This window comes from Nerophis ophidion, linkage group LG08 (assembly GCF_033978795.1).
Source record: "Nerophis ophidion isolate RoL-2023_Sa linkage group LG08, RoL_Noph_v1.0, whole genome shotgun sequence".
Classification (NCBI taxonomy): Eukaryota; Metazoa; Chordata; class Actinopteri; order Syngnathiformes; family Syngnathidae; genus Nerophis; species Nerophis ophidion.
The window spans coordinates 14,317,278-14,333,242 of record NC_084618.1 but is presented as its reverse complement, the minus strand read 5'-3'; the positions used below and the strand labels follow the sequence as shown (position 1 = coordinate 14,333,242).

The following is a 15,965-nucleotide window of genomic DNA, read 5'->3' as shown; positions in this document are numbered from 1 at the left end:
ACACAGTAAACATGTTTTGGAACATTTACACAATAAACATGTTTTGGATCATTCAGACAATAAACATGTTTTGGAACATTCAGACAATAAACATGTTTTGGAACATTCACACAATAAAAACTTTTTGGAACATCCACACACGTTTTGGAACATCCACACAATAAACACGTTTTGGAACATTCACACAATAAACACGTTTTTGAACATTCACACAATAAACACGTTTTGGAACATGCACACAATAAACATGTTTTGGATCATTCACACAATAAACATGTTTTGGAACATTCACACAATAAACATGATTTGGATCGTTCACATAACAAACATGTTTTGGAACATTCACACAGTAAACATGTTTTGGAACATTTACACAATAAACATGTTTTGGATCATTCAGACAATAAACACGTTTTGGAACTTTCACACAATAAACATGTTTTGGAAAATTCACACAATAAACATGTTTTGGAACTTGCACACAATAAACATGTTTTGGAACATTCACACAATAAACATGTTTTGGAACCTTCATACAATGAACATGTTTTGGAACATTCACACAATAAACATGTTTTGGAACATTCACATAATAAACATGTTTTGGAACATTCACACAATAAACATGGTTTGGAACATTCACACAATAAACATGTTTTAGAATATTCACACAGTAAACATGTTTAGGAACATACACACAATAAATATTTTTTGGATCATTAACACAATAAACATGTTTTTGAACATTCACACAATAAACATTTGTTGAACATTCACACAATAAACATGTTTTGGAACATTCACACAATAAACATGTTTTGGATCATTCACACAATAAACATGTTTTGGATCATTCACACAATAAACACGTTTTGGAAGATTCACACAATAAACACGTTTTGGAAGATTCACACAATAAACACGTTTTGGAACATTCACACAATAAACACGTTTTGGAACATTCACACAATAAACACGTTTTGGAACGTTCACACAATAAACACGTTTTGGAACGTTCACACAATAAACACGTTTTGGAACATTCACACAATAAACAATGCCCAAGCATCGCTCAATTCCTGCTTTTTTGTAACCTTATTTCCAACCTTTTTAGTGTGATGACTCCTTTCACATTTTTCAACCCATTTCAACCGTTCCACTGTCCAAACATTCCTTTTAGTCAGGAAAAAAAAAAAAGTTGATTTAAGAACTCGAAAAATTCCCGGTTTTCCTGAAATTCCATAATACCATTTTTAAATTAAAAAGCTGTTACTACTTAAACATGTTTTGACCGAATTAAACAATTCCAACACTAACCAATTCAGCTCATTCAGGACATTCACAAGCCTCATCATTTTCAATAAAATCCTGCTTTTCCCCAAAGTTCTTAACTTTCCAGAAAGTTCCCATTGAAATGAATAGGACTTTTTCTCCAGAATTCCATTATTTTCAAACCCTTTTTTCACCCTTTTTTCTGTCGACTATTCCTTCCACATTTTTCAACCCACATCAACTGTTCCACCATCAAAAACATCCTCTGGAACTGGAAAATTTCCAAGTTTGCCCGAAATTCCGTAATACCATTTCTCAATTTAAATCTTACTACTTCAACATTTCTCGAACATTTTCTAAAATTTCAACACCAACCATTTAAACCAATTTAGAACATTCACTTCTTTCTTTTTTTAACATTTTCAAAGAAAATCCCTCTTTTCTTGAAATTCCCAAATTTCCATGATATTCACATTGAAAAGAATGGCACATTTTTCAACATTCCACAATCCCCACATTTTGTATACAATTCAAACCGTTCCAACTTCAAAATATTCAGCCTGTTCAGGAATCATGTGCTCCCTTTCAACAATTATTAGAAAAATTCCCGGATTTCCTAGAATTCCCTGTTTTTTTAGGGACATTTTCCCCATTCAAAATGAATTATCGATTTTTTTCAAAGTTCCACAGTTCCCACATTTTTCAAACCAACTTCAAAATAATAAATTCATCCTGGAAATTCAAACATTTTTCCACGTTAAACCAATTTCCAGAAATTACTGTTTTTTCTAACCTTATTTTCCAACCTTTGTTAGTGCGATGATTCCTTAAACATTTTTCAACCCACATGAACTGTTCCACCATCAAAAACATCCTCTGGAACTGGAAAATTTCCAAGTTTGCCCGAAATTCCGTAATACCATTTCTCAATTTAAATGTTACGACTTCAACATTTCTCGACCATTTTCTAAAATTTCAACACCAACCATTTAAATAAATTTAGAACATTCACTTCTTTTTTTTTTTAACATTTGCAAAGAAAATCCCTCTTTTCTTGAAATTCCCAAATTTCCATGATATTCACATTGAAAAGAATGGCACATTTTTCAAAGTTCCACAATCCCCACATTTTGTATACAATTCAAACCGTTCCAACTTCAAAATATTCAGCCTGTTCAGGAATCATGTGTTCCCTTTCAACAATTATTTTAAAAAAATCCCGGATTTCCTAGAATTCCCTGTTTTTTTAGGGACATTTTCCCCATTCAAAATGAATTATCGATTTTTTTCAAAGTTCCACAGTTCCCACATTTTTCAAACCAACTTCAAAATAATAAATGCATCCTGGAAATTCAAACATTTTTCCACGTTAAACCAATTTCCAGAAATTACTGTTTTTTCTAACCTTATTTTCCAACCTTTTTTAGTGCGATGATTCCTTTAACATTTTTCAACCCATTTCGACCGTTCCAACGTCAACACATTCCTCTTAGTCAGGACAAAAAAACAAGTTGATTGCCTTACGCCCGATTGTAGCTGAGATAGGCACCAGCGACCCCAAAGGGAATAAGCGGTAGAAAAATGGATGGTTGGATGGATGGATTAAAGAACTTGAAAATTTCCCAGTTTTCCTGAAATTCCGTAATACCATTTCGCAATTAAAAAGCTGTTAATACTTCTACTTTTCTTGACCGATTCAAACAATTCCAACACCAACCAATTCAGCTTTTCCCCAAAGTTCCCAAATTTCCAGGAAGTTCCCATTGAAATGAATAGGACATTTTTCCAAGTTGCACGTTTCCACATTTTTCAACCTAATCAAACCATTCCAACATCAACACATTCCACTCATCCTGGACTTTCAAACTAACACTTTCCCAAGTTCCAAACCAAATTCCGGTTTTTCTGGAAATTCAAACTCTTCAACATTTAAACTATTCTCACATTCATATTAGAGTCTGTCAGCAATTCACTTCAACTTCAGCATTGGAACAACACACCTCATCCAGTTACATTCACATTCTCTGTACGTTAGATAGTATTTTTGGGGGGGAGAATTGTATTTATTACAAAATGATTATTTATCTAAAACAAAGCTGTTGCCACAAAATCTAAGCAGTATGATATATTGCATGTTGTTCCCTTACTGTACTGAGAATACGACCATAAAACCCAGGTAGCCTACGTACTGAACCGTGGTCATGGTGCCAAAAGTGATGGTCTGCCAAGTGTTAGAGCAATCATATTGTAGCAATATACAGTCTAAGTGTTGAAAAACTATATTTGATGTCTGATACAAGCCCTAAATCTCAACATGGTTCCAGCCAAGAAGTGATTTCAAGTGGTATCTCATTACTGCCCTAAGAAGACTGCGTCTCGGTTGAGAGAGTTTCATTTTCCAGCACATTGAGTAGCGTTCACCTGCTGACATGACACTAAATCACCTGTGCATAAGTAACATTTTGTCATTTATGGGAGACATAAAATATATTTGACAACAAGCTAACAGTACTTAGCGCTGTAATGTGATTGGTCCAACACGTACAGTATATTGACATGTGTCGATATACGGTAAAAGCCAAAAGTTTGGACACACCTTCTCCTCATTCAATGTGTTCTTTATTTCCATGACATTGGAGATTGTCTCATCAAAACTATAAATGAACACATGTGGAGTAGGGATGCACCGAAATGAAAATTTGTGGCCGAAGCCGAAGCCGAATAAAATTTAAACGCTTGGCCGAAGGCCGAATACCGAATAATGAATGCAGTTTTTCACAATTTTTTTTATATTGCATAACTAGCCTAGAATAAATATTTAGACATGTTTTTCAAATAAAGTATTTTTTATTGAATATTGACATTTTTTTTAATATTCCAGTAGCTTTTGCTTTTCAAAAAAAGCACAACGTTTTTCATTTATATTAGGCCTTCAAACAAAACATGCATTCCAAAAAATAATTAAGTGCATTAAAGTGGATAAACACACAACAAATGAATTATTGTCCTTTTGGCAAAAGTCTGCTTAGTCACAGTAGATATAATAATAATGTAAACAGAAGGCTCCAGTAAATCTCAATTAAGTGTGAGCTTGTAACCTCATACACTTATACAGGTAGCCTACACAACAGGCTAATAATGTAAACAGAGGCCCCACTAAATCTCAATAAGTGTGTGCTTGTAACCTCATACACTTATACAGGTACACAACATATCCCAACGTCACGGCACGTTGGTTGATTGCGTCACCACGTCACAAAATTGCGTCACACGCCACTATTCGGCCTTGTTTTTAACTCAATCCACCGAAGGCCGGATGTGGCTTTTTTTGCCATATTCGGCCGAATATATTCGATTACCGATTAATCGGTGCATCCCTAATGTGGAGTTATGTACTTAACAACAAAAATAACTATAAAAAATATATATAAACAACAACTATTTGCTTTACCATTAATCGATGAACGTGGACCCCGACTTACACAAGTTGAAAAACTTATTGGGGTGTTACCATTTAGTGGTCAATGGTACGGAAAATGTACTGTACTGTGAAAATCTACTAATAAAAGTCTCAATCAATCAATCAAAATTTCCCAGAATTCCAGGTTTTCCGGGACATTTTTCAGATTCAAAATGAATTGGCCATTTTTTCAAACTTCCAACATTTCCACATTTTTCAACAAATTCAAACTATTCCACCTTCGACATATTTTACTCATCTTGGACATTCAAACTACCATTTTTCCACGTTCAAATAAATTCCAGGAATTCCCAGAATTCTTGTTTATTCAAACCCTTTTTTTCTGGCGGGTACTCCTTCCACATATTTCAACCCACTTCAACCGTTTCACTGTCAAAACATTCCTCTTAAGCAGGACAAAAAAAAAAAAAAGGAAAAATTCCCAGTTTTCCCAAAATTCCAGGAAATCTGTAATACTCTTTCTCAATTAAACATTATATTAATTCAACATTTTTCGACCGATTTGAAAAATGCCAACACCAACCAAACTCATTCACAACATTCAAAGTATTTTGCATTTTCCCAAAAATTCCCACTTTTCCCGAAATTCCCATTGAAAAGAACGGGACATCTTTCAAAGTTCCACAACTCCCACATGTTTTATCCAATTCAAACCGTTCCAACTTCCAACTGTTCAGCCTATTCGGGAATTGCAGGTTTTTCTTTGACAAATTCCAAAAATATTCCCAATTTCCAGGTTTTCTGGGACATTTTTCCCCTTTCAAAATGAATTGGACATTTTTCAAACGTCCACCATTTCCACATTTTTCAACCGATTCAAACCATTCCACCGTCAACATATCTCACTCATCTTAGAAATTCAAACTATGATTTTTCAAAGTAAAAAAAATGCCAAGAATTCACAGATATCCCGTTTTTTCAACCCATTTTTTCACAATTCTTTCTGTCGACTACTCCTTCCACATTTTTTAACCCACTTCAACTGTTCTACTGTCAAAACATTCCACTTAAATAGGACAAAAAAACTGGCAAAATTCACGGTTTTCCCAAAATACCAGCAAATCTGTAATACTCTTTTTCAATTAAACATTATATTAATTCAACATTTTTCGACCGATTTGAAAAATGCCAACACCAACCAGACTCATTCACAACATTCAAAGTATTTTGCATTTTCCCAAAAATTCCCACATTTCCCGAAATTCCCATTGAAAAGAACGGGACATCTTCCAAAGTTCCACAACTCCCACATGTTTTATCCAATTCAAACCGTTCCAACTTCCAACTGTTCAGCCTATTCGGGAATTGCAGGTTTTTCTTTGACAAATTCCAAAAATATCCCCAATTTCCAGGTTTTCTGGGACATTTTTCCCCTTTCAAAATGAATTGGACATTTTTCAAAGGTCTACCATTTCCACATTTTTCAACTGATTCAAACCATTCCACCGTCAACATATCTCACTCATCTTAGAAATTCAAACTCTAATTTTTCAAAGTTAAAAAAATGCCAAGAATTCACAGAAATCCCGTTTTTTTCACCCTTTTTTCTGTCGACTACTCCTTCCACATTTTTCAACCCACTTCAACTGTTCCACCGTCAAAACATTCCACTTAATTAGAACAAAAAAAAACTGGAAAAATTCCCGGTTTTCCCAAATTCCAGGAAATCTGTAATACTCTTTCTCAATTAAACATTATATTAATTCAACATTTTTCGACCGATTTGAAAAATTCCAACACCAACCAAACTCATTCACAACATTCAAAGTATTTTGCATTTTCCCAAAAATTCCCACTTTTCCCGAAATTCCCATTGAAAAGAACGGGACATCTTTCAAAGTTCCACAACTCCCACATGTTTTATCCAATTCAAACTGTTCCAACTTCCAACTGTTCAGCCTATTCGGGAATTGCAGGTTTTTCTTTGCAAATTCCAAAAATATCCCCGATTTCTAGATTTGCTGGGACATTTTTCCCCCTTCAAAATGAATTGGACATTTTTCAAAGGTCTACCATTTCCACATTTTTCAACTGATTCAAACCATTCCACCGTCAACATATCTCACTCATCTTAGAAATTCAAACTCTAATTTTTCAACGTTAAAAAAATGCCAAGAATTCACAGAAATCCCGTTTTTTTCACCCTTTTTTCTGTCGACTACTCCTTCCACATTTTTCAACCCACTTCAACTGTTCCACCGTCAAAACATTCCACTTAATTAGAACAAAAAAAACTGGAAAAATTCCCGGTTTTCCCAAATTCCAGGAAATCTGTAATACTCTTTCTCAATTAAACATTATATTAATTCAACATTTTTCGACCGATTTGAAAAATTCCAACACCAACCAAACTCATTCACAACATTCAAAGTATTTTGCATTTTCCCAAAAATTCCCACTTTTCCCGAAATTCCCATTGAAAAGAACGGGACATCTTTCAAAGTTCCACAACTCCCACATATTTTATCCAATTCAAACTGTTCCAACTTCCAACTGTTCAGCCTATTCGGGAATTGCAGGTTTTTCTTTGCAAATTCCAAAAATATCCCCGATTTCCAGATTTGCTGGGACATTTTTCCCCTTTCAAAATGAATTGGACATTTTTCAAACGTCCACCATTTCCACATTTTTCAACCGATTACACCCATTCCACCGTCAACATATCTCACTCATCTTAAAAATTCAAACTATAATTTTTCAAAGTAAAAAAAATGCCAAGAATTCACAGATATCCCGTTTTTTCAACCCATTTTTTCACTATTTTTTCTGTCGACTACTCCTTCCACATTTTTTAACCCACTTCAACTGTTCCACTGTCAAAACATTCCACTTAAATAGGACAAAAAAACTGGCAAAATTCACGGCTTTCCCAAAATTCCAGCAAATCTGTAATACTCTTTTTCAATTAAACATTATATTAATTCAACATTTTTCGACCGATTTGAAAAATGCCAACACCAACCAAACTCATTCACAACATTCAAAGTATTTTGCATTTTCCCAAAAATTCCCACTTTTCCCGAAATTCCCATTGAAAAGAACGGGACATCTTTCAAAGTTCCACAACTCCCACGTTTTATCCAATTCAAACCGTTCCAACTTCCAACTGTTCAGCCTATTCGGGAATTGCAGGTTTTTCTTTGACAAATTCCAAAAATATCCCCAATTTCCGGGTTTTCTGGGACATTTTTCCCCTTTCAAAATGAATTGGACATTTTTCAAACGTCCGCCATTTCCACATTTTCAACTGATTCAAACCATTCCACCGTCAACATATCTCACTCATCTTTAAATTCAAACTATAATTTTTCAAAGTTAAAAAATGCCAAGAATTCACAGATATCCCGTTTTTTCAAACCATTTTTTCACAATTTTTTCTGTCGACTACTCCTTCCACATTTTTTAACCCACTTCAACTGTTCCACTGTCAGAACATTCCACTTAATTAGGACAAAAAAACTGGAAACATTCACGGATTTCCCAAAATTACAGCAAATCTGTAATACTCTTTCTCAATTAAACATTATATTAATTCAACATTTTTCGACCGATTTGAAAAATGCCAACACCAACCAAACTCATTCACAACATTCAAAGTACTTTGCATTTTCCCAAAAATTCCCACTTTTCCCGAAATTCCCATTGAAAAGAACGGGACATCTTTCAAAGTTCCACAACTCCCACATGTTTTATCCAATTCAAACCGTTCCAACTTCAAACTGTTCAGCCTATTCGGGAATGGCAGTTTTTTTCTTTGACAAATTCCAAAAATATCCCCAATTTCCAGGTTTTCTGGGACATTTTTCCCCTTTCAAAATGAATTGGACATTTTTCAAACGTCCACCATTTCCACATTTTTCAACTGATTCAAACCATTCCACCGTCAACGTATCTCACTCATCTTAGAAATGCAAACTATAATTTTTCAAAGTTAAAAAAATGCCAAGAATTCACAGAAATCCCGTTTTTTCAACCCATTTTTTCACAATTTTTTCTGTCGACTACTCCTTCCACATTTTTTATCCCACTTCAACTGTTCTACTGTCAAAACATTCCACTTAATTAGGACAAAAAAACTGGAAAAATTCCCGGTTTTCCCAAAATTCCAGGAAATCTGTAATACTTTTTCTCAATAAAACATTAATTCAACATTTTTCGACCGATTTTGTCAGAGTTATTTGGTGTCGAACCCCAAGATGCAGAGAAGGAGGCAGGCATTTGGTAAGTAAACATGATTTAATAAAGATACTAAGACAAAAACAAAACCAAAAGGGTACAACAAAAAGCACGCACATGGGTGGATATAACAAACTAAGGGCTATGAACAAACTAATCGGAAGCAGGGAACAAAAAACAGTAAGCTACAAAACATCTACCAAATATAGCTTACCGCTACGCTGCATTCACACGACCAGTAGGAATGACAAGTAGAAAATGACATTGACACGACAAAACAATGATCCAGCCCTGACTGGAGGAACAAAGCAGGTAAAATAGGAGCTGGCCGATTGACATCAGGTGTGACCAGATGCCAATCAGCCGCAGCTGAGTGAAAACAGGACACAGGGAGACAAACAGGAAGCTGAACCAAAATAAGAGCACTAGACAGGAAATACTAAACACACTGAGGAGGAACACAGCACTCAGGGAACAAGACAGGAAGCTGACAAAATAAGAGCACTTGACAGGAAATACTAAACACAGGAAACAGACAAATGCAGAGGGAAAAAACTAAAACATAGACAAACTGTCAGGGGCAAGCCTGACAGATTTGAAAAATTCCAACAACAACCACACTCATTCACAACATTCAAAGTGTTTTGCATTTTCCCAAAAATTCCCACTTTTCCCGAAATTCCCATTGAAAACAATGGGACATCTTTCAAAGTTCCACAACTCCCACATGTTTTATCCAATTCAAACCGTTCCAACTTCTAAAAAATCGGCCTGCTCAGACACCGACCTCTATTTAATGATACAACTCTAACATTTGACAACCAAACAATTAAACAAGGCGACACGGTAAAGAATCTGGGTGTTATCTTCGACCCAACTCTCTCCTTTGAGTCACACATTAAAAGCGTTACTAAAACGGCCTTCTTTCATCTCCGTAATATCGCTAAAATTCGCTCCATTCTGTCCACTAAAGACGCTGAGATCATTATCCATGCGTTTGTTACGTCTCGCCTCAACTACTGTAACGTATTATTTTCGGGTCTCCCCATGTCTAGCATTAAAAGATTACAGTTGGTACAAAATGCGGCTGCTAGACTTTTGACAAGAACAAGAAAGTTTGATCACATTACGCCTGTACTGGCTCACCAGCACTGGCTTCCTGTGCACTTAAGATGTGACTTTAAGGTTTTACTACTTACGTATAAAATACTACACGGTCTAGCTCCATCCTATCTTGCCGATTGTATTGTACCATATGTCCCGGCAAGAAATCTGCGTTCAAAGGACTCCGGCTTATTAGTGATTCCTAGAGCCCGAAAAAAGTCTGCGGGCTATAGAGCGTTTTCATTTCGGGCTCCAGTACTCTGGAATGCCCTCCCGGTAAAAGTTCGAGATGCCACCTCAGTAGAAGCATTTAAGTCACACCTTAAAACTCTTTTGTTTACTCTAGCCTTTAAATAGACTCCCTTTTTAGACAAGTTGATCTTCCGTTTCTTTTCTTTTTCTCCTATATCCCACTCTCCCTTGTGGAGGGGGTCCGGTCCGATCCGGTGGCCATGTACTGCTCGCCTGTGTATCGGCTGGGGACATCTCTGCGCTGCTGATCCGCCTCCGCTTGGGATGGTTTCCTGCTGGCTCCGCTGTGAACGGGACTCTCGCTGCTGTGTTGGATCCGCTTTGGACTGGACTCTCGCGACTGTGTTGGATCCATTATGGATTGAACTTTCACAGTATCATGTTAGACCCGCTCGACATCCATTGCTTTTCTCCTCTCCAAGGTTCTCATAGTCATCATTGTCACCGACGTCCCACTGGGTGTGAGTTTTCCTTGCCCTTATGTGGGCCTACCGAGGATGTCGTAGTGGTTTGTGCAGCCCTTTGAGACACTAGTGATTTAGGGCTATATAAGTAAACATTGATTGATTGAATTGTTTATCTCTCCTTCAACAATTAGTCATTTTGAAGTTCAACTTCAGCGTTGGAGCATTCACACATAATTCCTTCAGGAATTGGCTTACTAAAAGCAGATATTTAGTGAGTCTACGGTGTCAAAGGTGTATTTACTCCAGCAGCAGGAAGCAGCAAGGAGTAAATGTGCGTCGTGTCCATTCAGAGAGAGGAAACACAATATCCTGCACCTGCTTTAGTGCCATTGCTGCCTAAAAGAGGGGGGGGGGGGGTAAACCTCGTTTCATCTCTTTTCTCTCAGAGCGAAAGAGGCAACGTTCGAGCGTGCCTGTGCAGCGGCACAGATGAAATGACACACGCTGGCCAAGAAAAAAAAAAAAAAAAGGCATTCTGTTGCGCGGCCTCCCAAAGCGAATTCCCATGACGTGGTCGTTCCCGCGCTGGGCCTGCAACACAAGCTGCACTGGGCGCAGGGCTGAGGGGCCGGCGTTTGATTACACTGGATGGCTTCTTTATCCGGGAGTCCATGTCTTCTTCTATTGGCAGATTGATGCTAACAGAGTGTGATTACACTTCTATTGTCGCGCAAATCCTGCCATAAACAACGCTTGATTCATGCCGCATGGAAACGATTTGACACACTTTTATTCACCTTTGTAAATGTATACCTAACTGACGTAATACACGTATTGAAGTACCGTAGGAACGTTATGATGGACCGGCAAAAATATGCATAAAGACAGCTTTTTTTTGTGTTTTTTTTGCATCTGAAATTAGTAAACATGTTTTTTTTTCCCTCTGGTTTTGCCAGATGACGTCAGTTTCAAAAGTCAATCACAGCTGTCAGGATTATTCCTTTTTTTAAGCTTGCTTCATTATTAGTTCTGCAGAAGACAATCGGACCCGTTCATCACTCTACTGCACAGTGCGTGCGCTCCCTCTCGCTCTCTATATCAGGGGTGGGCATTACGTCGATCGCGATCGACTGGTCGATCTCGGAGCGTGTGTCGGTCGATCTCAAGCCAGGCATTAAAAAATAGACATAAAAATGAGCAATCATCAATCATACCAAGACTTCACTTTCGTCAGTTGTTTGACATTCTCGGCACCCGAGGATCTTGTGAGATGACGCTGGCTGCTGCGAGCTCATATTTAAGAAAAAAATCACTAACAGGGCGGACGCAGAGAAACACATTTTATTTCTAGAGACTCCGTACCTACTGTCAAAACTCTAAAGACCGACTGCACAGTTCCTGTCTTCACCATAAAAGACCTGTTTCATCCTGCCTGTGCTAACAAAATAAGAGTCTCAGAAAGCTAGCGTGCACAAGCTAGCAAGCTACGGAGTTTGATGCCAATGTATTTCTCCCCCGCCCTCAGCGACCGCTTTCTCACTTGCTTGCACACCCGCACAGTCACTGACGTCACTCACCTGCTGCCAGACATTAAAGGGCCACACACATATGCTACTCTCATAACAAAGTGTTCAAAAACGAGTATGCAAGTTGGACAAATGAGATGCCAAATCCAACCACTTTCATGTGGTATTGGACAGAAAGGAGGACTTTTTTTTCTCCTCCATTTGAAAATACGGACGTTATCGACACCACTGTCTAATTCCAATCAATGCAAGTCATCAGAATCAGGTAATACACCAACTTATATGTGTGTTAAACATGCTTGTATTATCATTAAACACCATTAACTTTTTAACAAAAATGTCTCTTTCATAAATAAATACATATAAATTATAAATAGGAACGAGGTAGATCTCCTCGACTTGGTCAATTGAAAAGTAGCTCGCCTGCAGAAAAAGTGTGAGCGCCCCTGCTCTATATACTCGCCCACTCACTCACTGACGTCACTCAACAACAGGCTGACATTCTCACAAACACACACACACATACACACACTCACATGCGTTGACCAGCTACCCTCCTGTGCACATGTCGAGACATACGTAGGGGACAGCTAACTTCTACCAACCTAGTCACGTCCGTTGTGTCCTTGGGCAAGACACTTCACCCTTTCTCCTTATGGGTCCTGGTTAGAGCCTTGCATGGGTGAATGTGGAAATAGTGTCAAAGCGCTTTGAGTTCCTATAAAAAAAAAGGTACAAAAGCACTATACAAGTACAACCCATTTACCATTTACATAAGACGTAGATACATAAAATGTAGATACTTAACAGGTAGGTACGTAAGATGTAGATACCTGCATATATATACAAACAAATATATATATATTAGGGGTGGGCAAATTAGTGCGTTAATTATGAGTTAACGCATCAATCTATTAACGCCGACAATTATTTTATCGCACATTTGCGTATGTTGTTTACATGCTTTTATTTTGTTAACGCCTTTTCTTAACAAGATGGCGTCAAGGGGCTCTTGGGAAATATGGAACATTTGGCAAAAATACCGGACAATTCTGCAAATTTCATGGCTGGCTTACAGCGTGGTCACTCCGGGATCACTTACGACCGCCAGACAATTCTGGATGTGGATAGATCGGGCCGTTTTGGACTGAATGACGCGTGCTTGCTAGACCGGGAATACTTTGCCGGCTACATCCAGCGGCCTGTGAAGCAGCGGAGTATTTGTGTTGTCTGTCTATTTATAAATAATGCAGACGAGGCGTATTGGCTGAGTTCTTAACGTTTGCTTTCAGAGCGTGCATATCACAACATACAAGATGCCGTCATGGCGACACAACCTATACCGGGCTACCGCGCATGCTCGTCACTCCTGTTGCATGCTGGGTAGGGTAGTTCTTTTATTCCCTGGCTCATAACATCACAATATAGTACCATGTATATGATGCGTTCAGTTTATCAAAGCACCAAGCAAACAATCGGAAAATTCCCATCATATCAATTCCTAGATATGGTCATAATTATTTTAAGTGCACTACGCAGAATAAACACAACATTATTAATATTGCTACTACGGATAATTTGATCAAAAATTCCCTAAAACAGCCCACTACCTATAATATAGGTTTTTTAAACATAAGATCCCTGATAAAAAAAAATGTTTCTGCTGTTACCTCAGAAATTGCCTGTTCAGATGTTATGATTGTGGCTCAGAGATTTGTATGTAGATTATATTTATTTTCCAGAACAAACATTATAACTTAAATACCCTGGCAGTGGCAATAAGCTTAAATGTTTGTATTTACATTTTTTGAGTTGCTTTTCATGAAATATGCTATTTAACTGCTACTGTTTAACAATGACTGATTTAAATTGTTTAAATGTTTTGGCGCTTTTGTTCATGTGGGAGAATATTCCAATAAAGGTGCACTACACACTACTTTTGAATTCATTATTGGGCTTTGCGTATACAATGCAGTTAATCGCGATTAATCAGAGAAATAGTGCGATTAACTTCGATTAACATTTTTAATCGTTGCCCAGCCCTAATATATATATATATATATAAATATATATATATATATGTATAATATCTCCCTAATTCTGAGGTCTCAAGGTTGGCAAGTATGACTTTAAGACAAGAGCTATGATGATGCATGCTTGGTTATGCTTTCAAGTCATATCCAACAATTCCGACAACGACTTTTTACCGTCAACTGAGTTTCGTTTTTTTAATGATTTCCGCAGGTGGTTTGCCTCCGCATTTTTTCAACGCCAAAAAATGTGCCTCGGCTCAAAAAAGGTTGAAAAACACTGCACTACTGAACATTTTGAACAAAGATTTTGATTGATTGATTGATTGATTGATTGATTGAAACTTTTTCTAGTAGATTGCACAGTACAGTACATATTCTGTACCATTGACCACTAAATGGTAACACCCCAATAAGTTTTTCAACTTATTGGGGTCCACGTTAATCAATTCATGGTAAACAATCGGTAAACGATCTGCAGTTTGGAAAGAGGCCTACACTCACTAAACACCAGTCAACCTTCCTTTGACCTTTCCCGCCCTCTGCTTGTCTCCCGCAGAGGGACTTCGGCCCCGACTGTCGCCTGATCGAGCGCATCGAGGAGAACAAGTACAACACCTACGCTTCAGCGGAGTGGCGCAACAAGCGCAAGCACATGTTTGTGGGACTCAACGCCAACGGCAAGGCCGTCAGGGGCAAGAAGACCAGGAGGAAAAACACAACCACTCACTTCCTGCCCATCGGGGTGCATCCTCGGTGACTGGACGTCGGGGGTTTGAGGGTTCGGAAGCACTCCGGAGATATTTGGATCTGAAGGACGCACTGAGGAGACATCCTGCATCTGTGGGAGGAGGACAATTGTGAAAGAAAGATATATGCAACCTCTATTATATTTTCCAGTCTAAGTTATAAAAAGAACAACAGCAGAGGTGACCATGGACTGAGAAGACGGACAAAGACAGGGTCAAAGAACATCCAAACCAAGTCAAACGCAATCATGAGTTTTCTTTGAATTTATTTATTTTGTGTAATATTTAACAGAAAACATGCTAAAAAGACAATGGTCTTGTCTTTTTTTTTTTTTACCCTTTTACCATTCTCTCTTTTTTTAAATACTACTCATTTTAAGCTTAAATAAATATAGAAATATATTTATCTTTAACTGGCATCCGCGTCTTTTCATACTTGACATTGTTGATATTTCACTTATCATAGTTCGCCATCACAAATGACATAGACAAACTTTATTGATCCACATAGGAAATGTAAATGATTTAAAATTGATTTTTAAGTACTGTGCAGTACAGTAAAGCTCCATTCATGGCTGTTATGTACGTTCATTTCTGATAAGTAGAAGTTTTTGATTGTGTGAATTTTTCAAAACATTTACACATGTTTTCTACACCAACATTCATCTATTTATTATTCTTCTTCTCAGGATGTTGTCATGTACTACCTTCCACATTTTTCAACCGATTCAAAACGGTCCAACTTCAAACTGTTCAGCTTATTTGGGAATTGCGGGCTTTCCATTGACAAATTCCAAGAATTCCAAAATTTCCCACAATTCCAGGTTTAACGGGACATTCAAACTAGCATTTTTCCAAGTTCCAAAAAAATTCCAGGAGTGCCCACAATTCCATTTTTTTTCAATTTGTTTTTCACGTCCACTCCTCTTTCCACATTTTTCAACCCACTTCAACTATTCCACCATCAA

General features: G+C 37.4%; 1 protein-coding gene across 1 annotated transcript in view; it reads left to right on the top strand.

The window, feature by feature from the left end:
- Nucleotides 1-15,372, top strand: part of fgf10a (fibroblast growth factor 10a) — a 68,787-nt gene extending 53,415 nt beyond the window's left edge. The window contains exon 3 of the mRNA XM_061907755.1: nt 14,808-15,372. Coding sequence (XP_061763739.1) covers nt 14,808-15,008 — 201 coding nt within the window. The 3' untranslated portion in view covers nt 15,009-15,372. The remainder of the gene's footprint in view (nt 1-14,807) is intronic.
- The last annotated feature ends 593 nt before the right edge of the window (nt 15,373-15,965 follow it).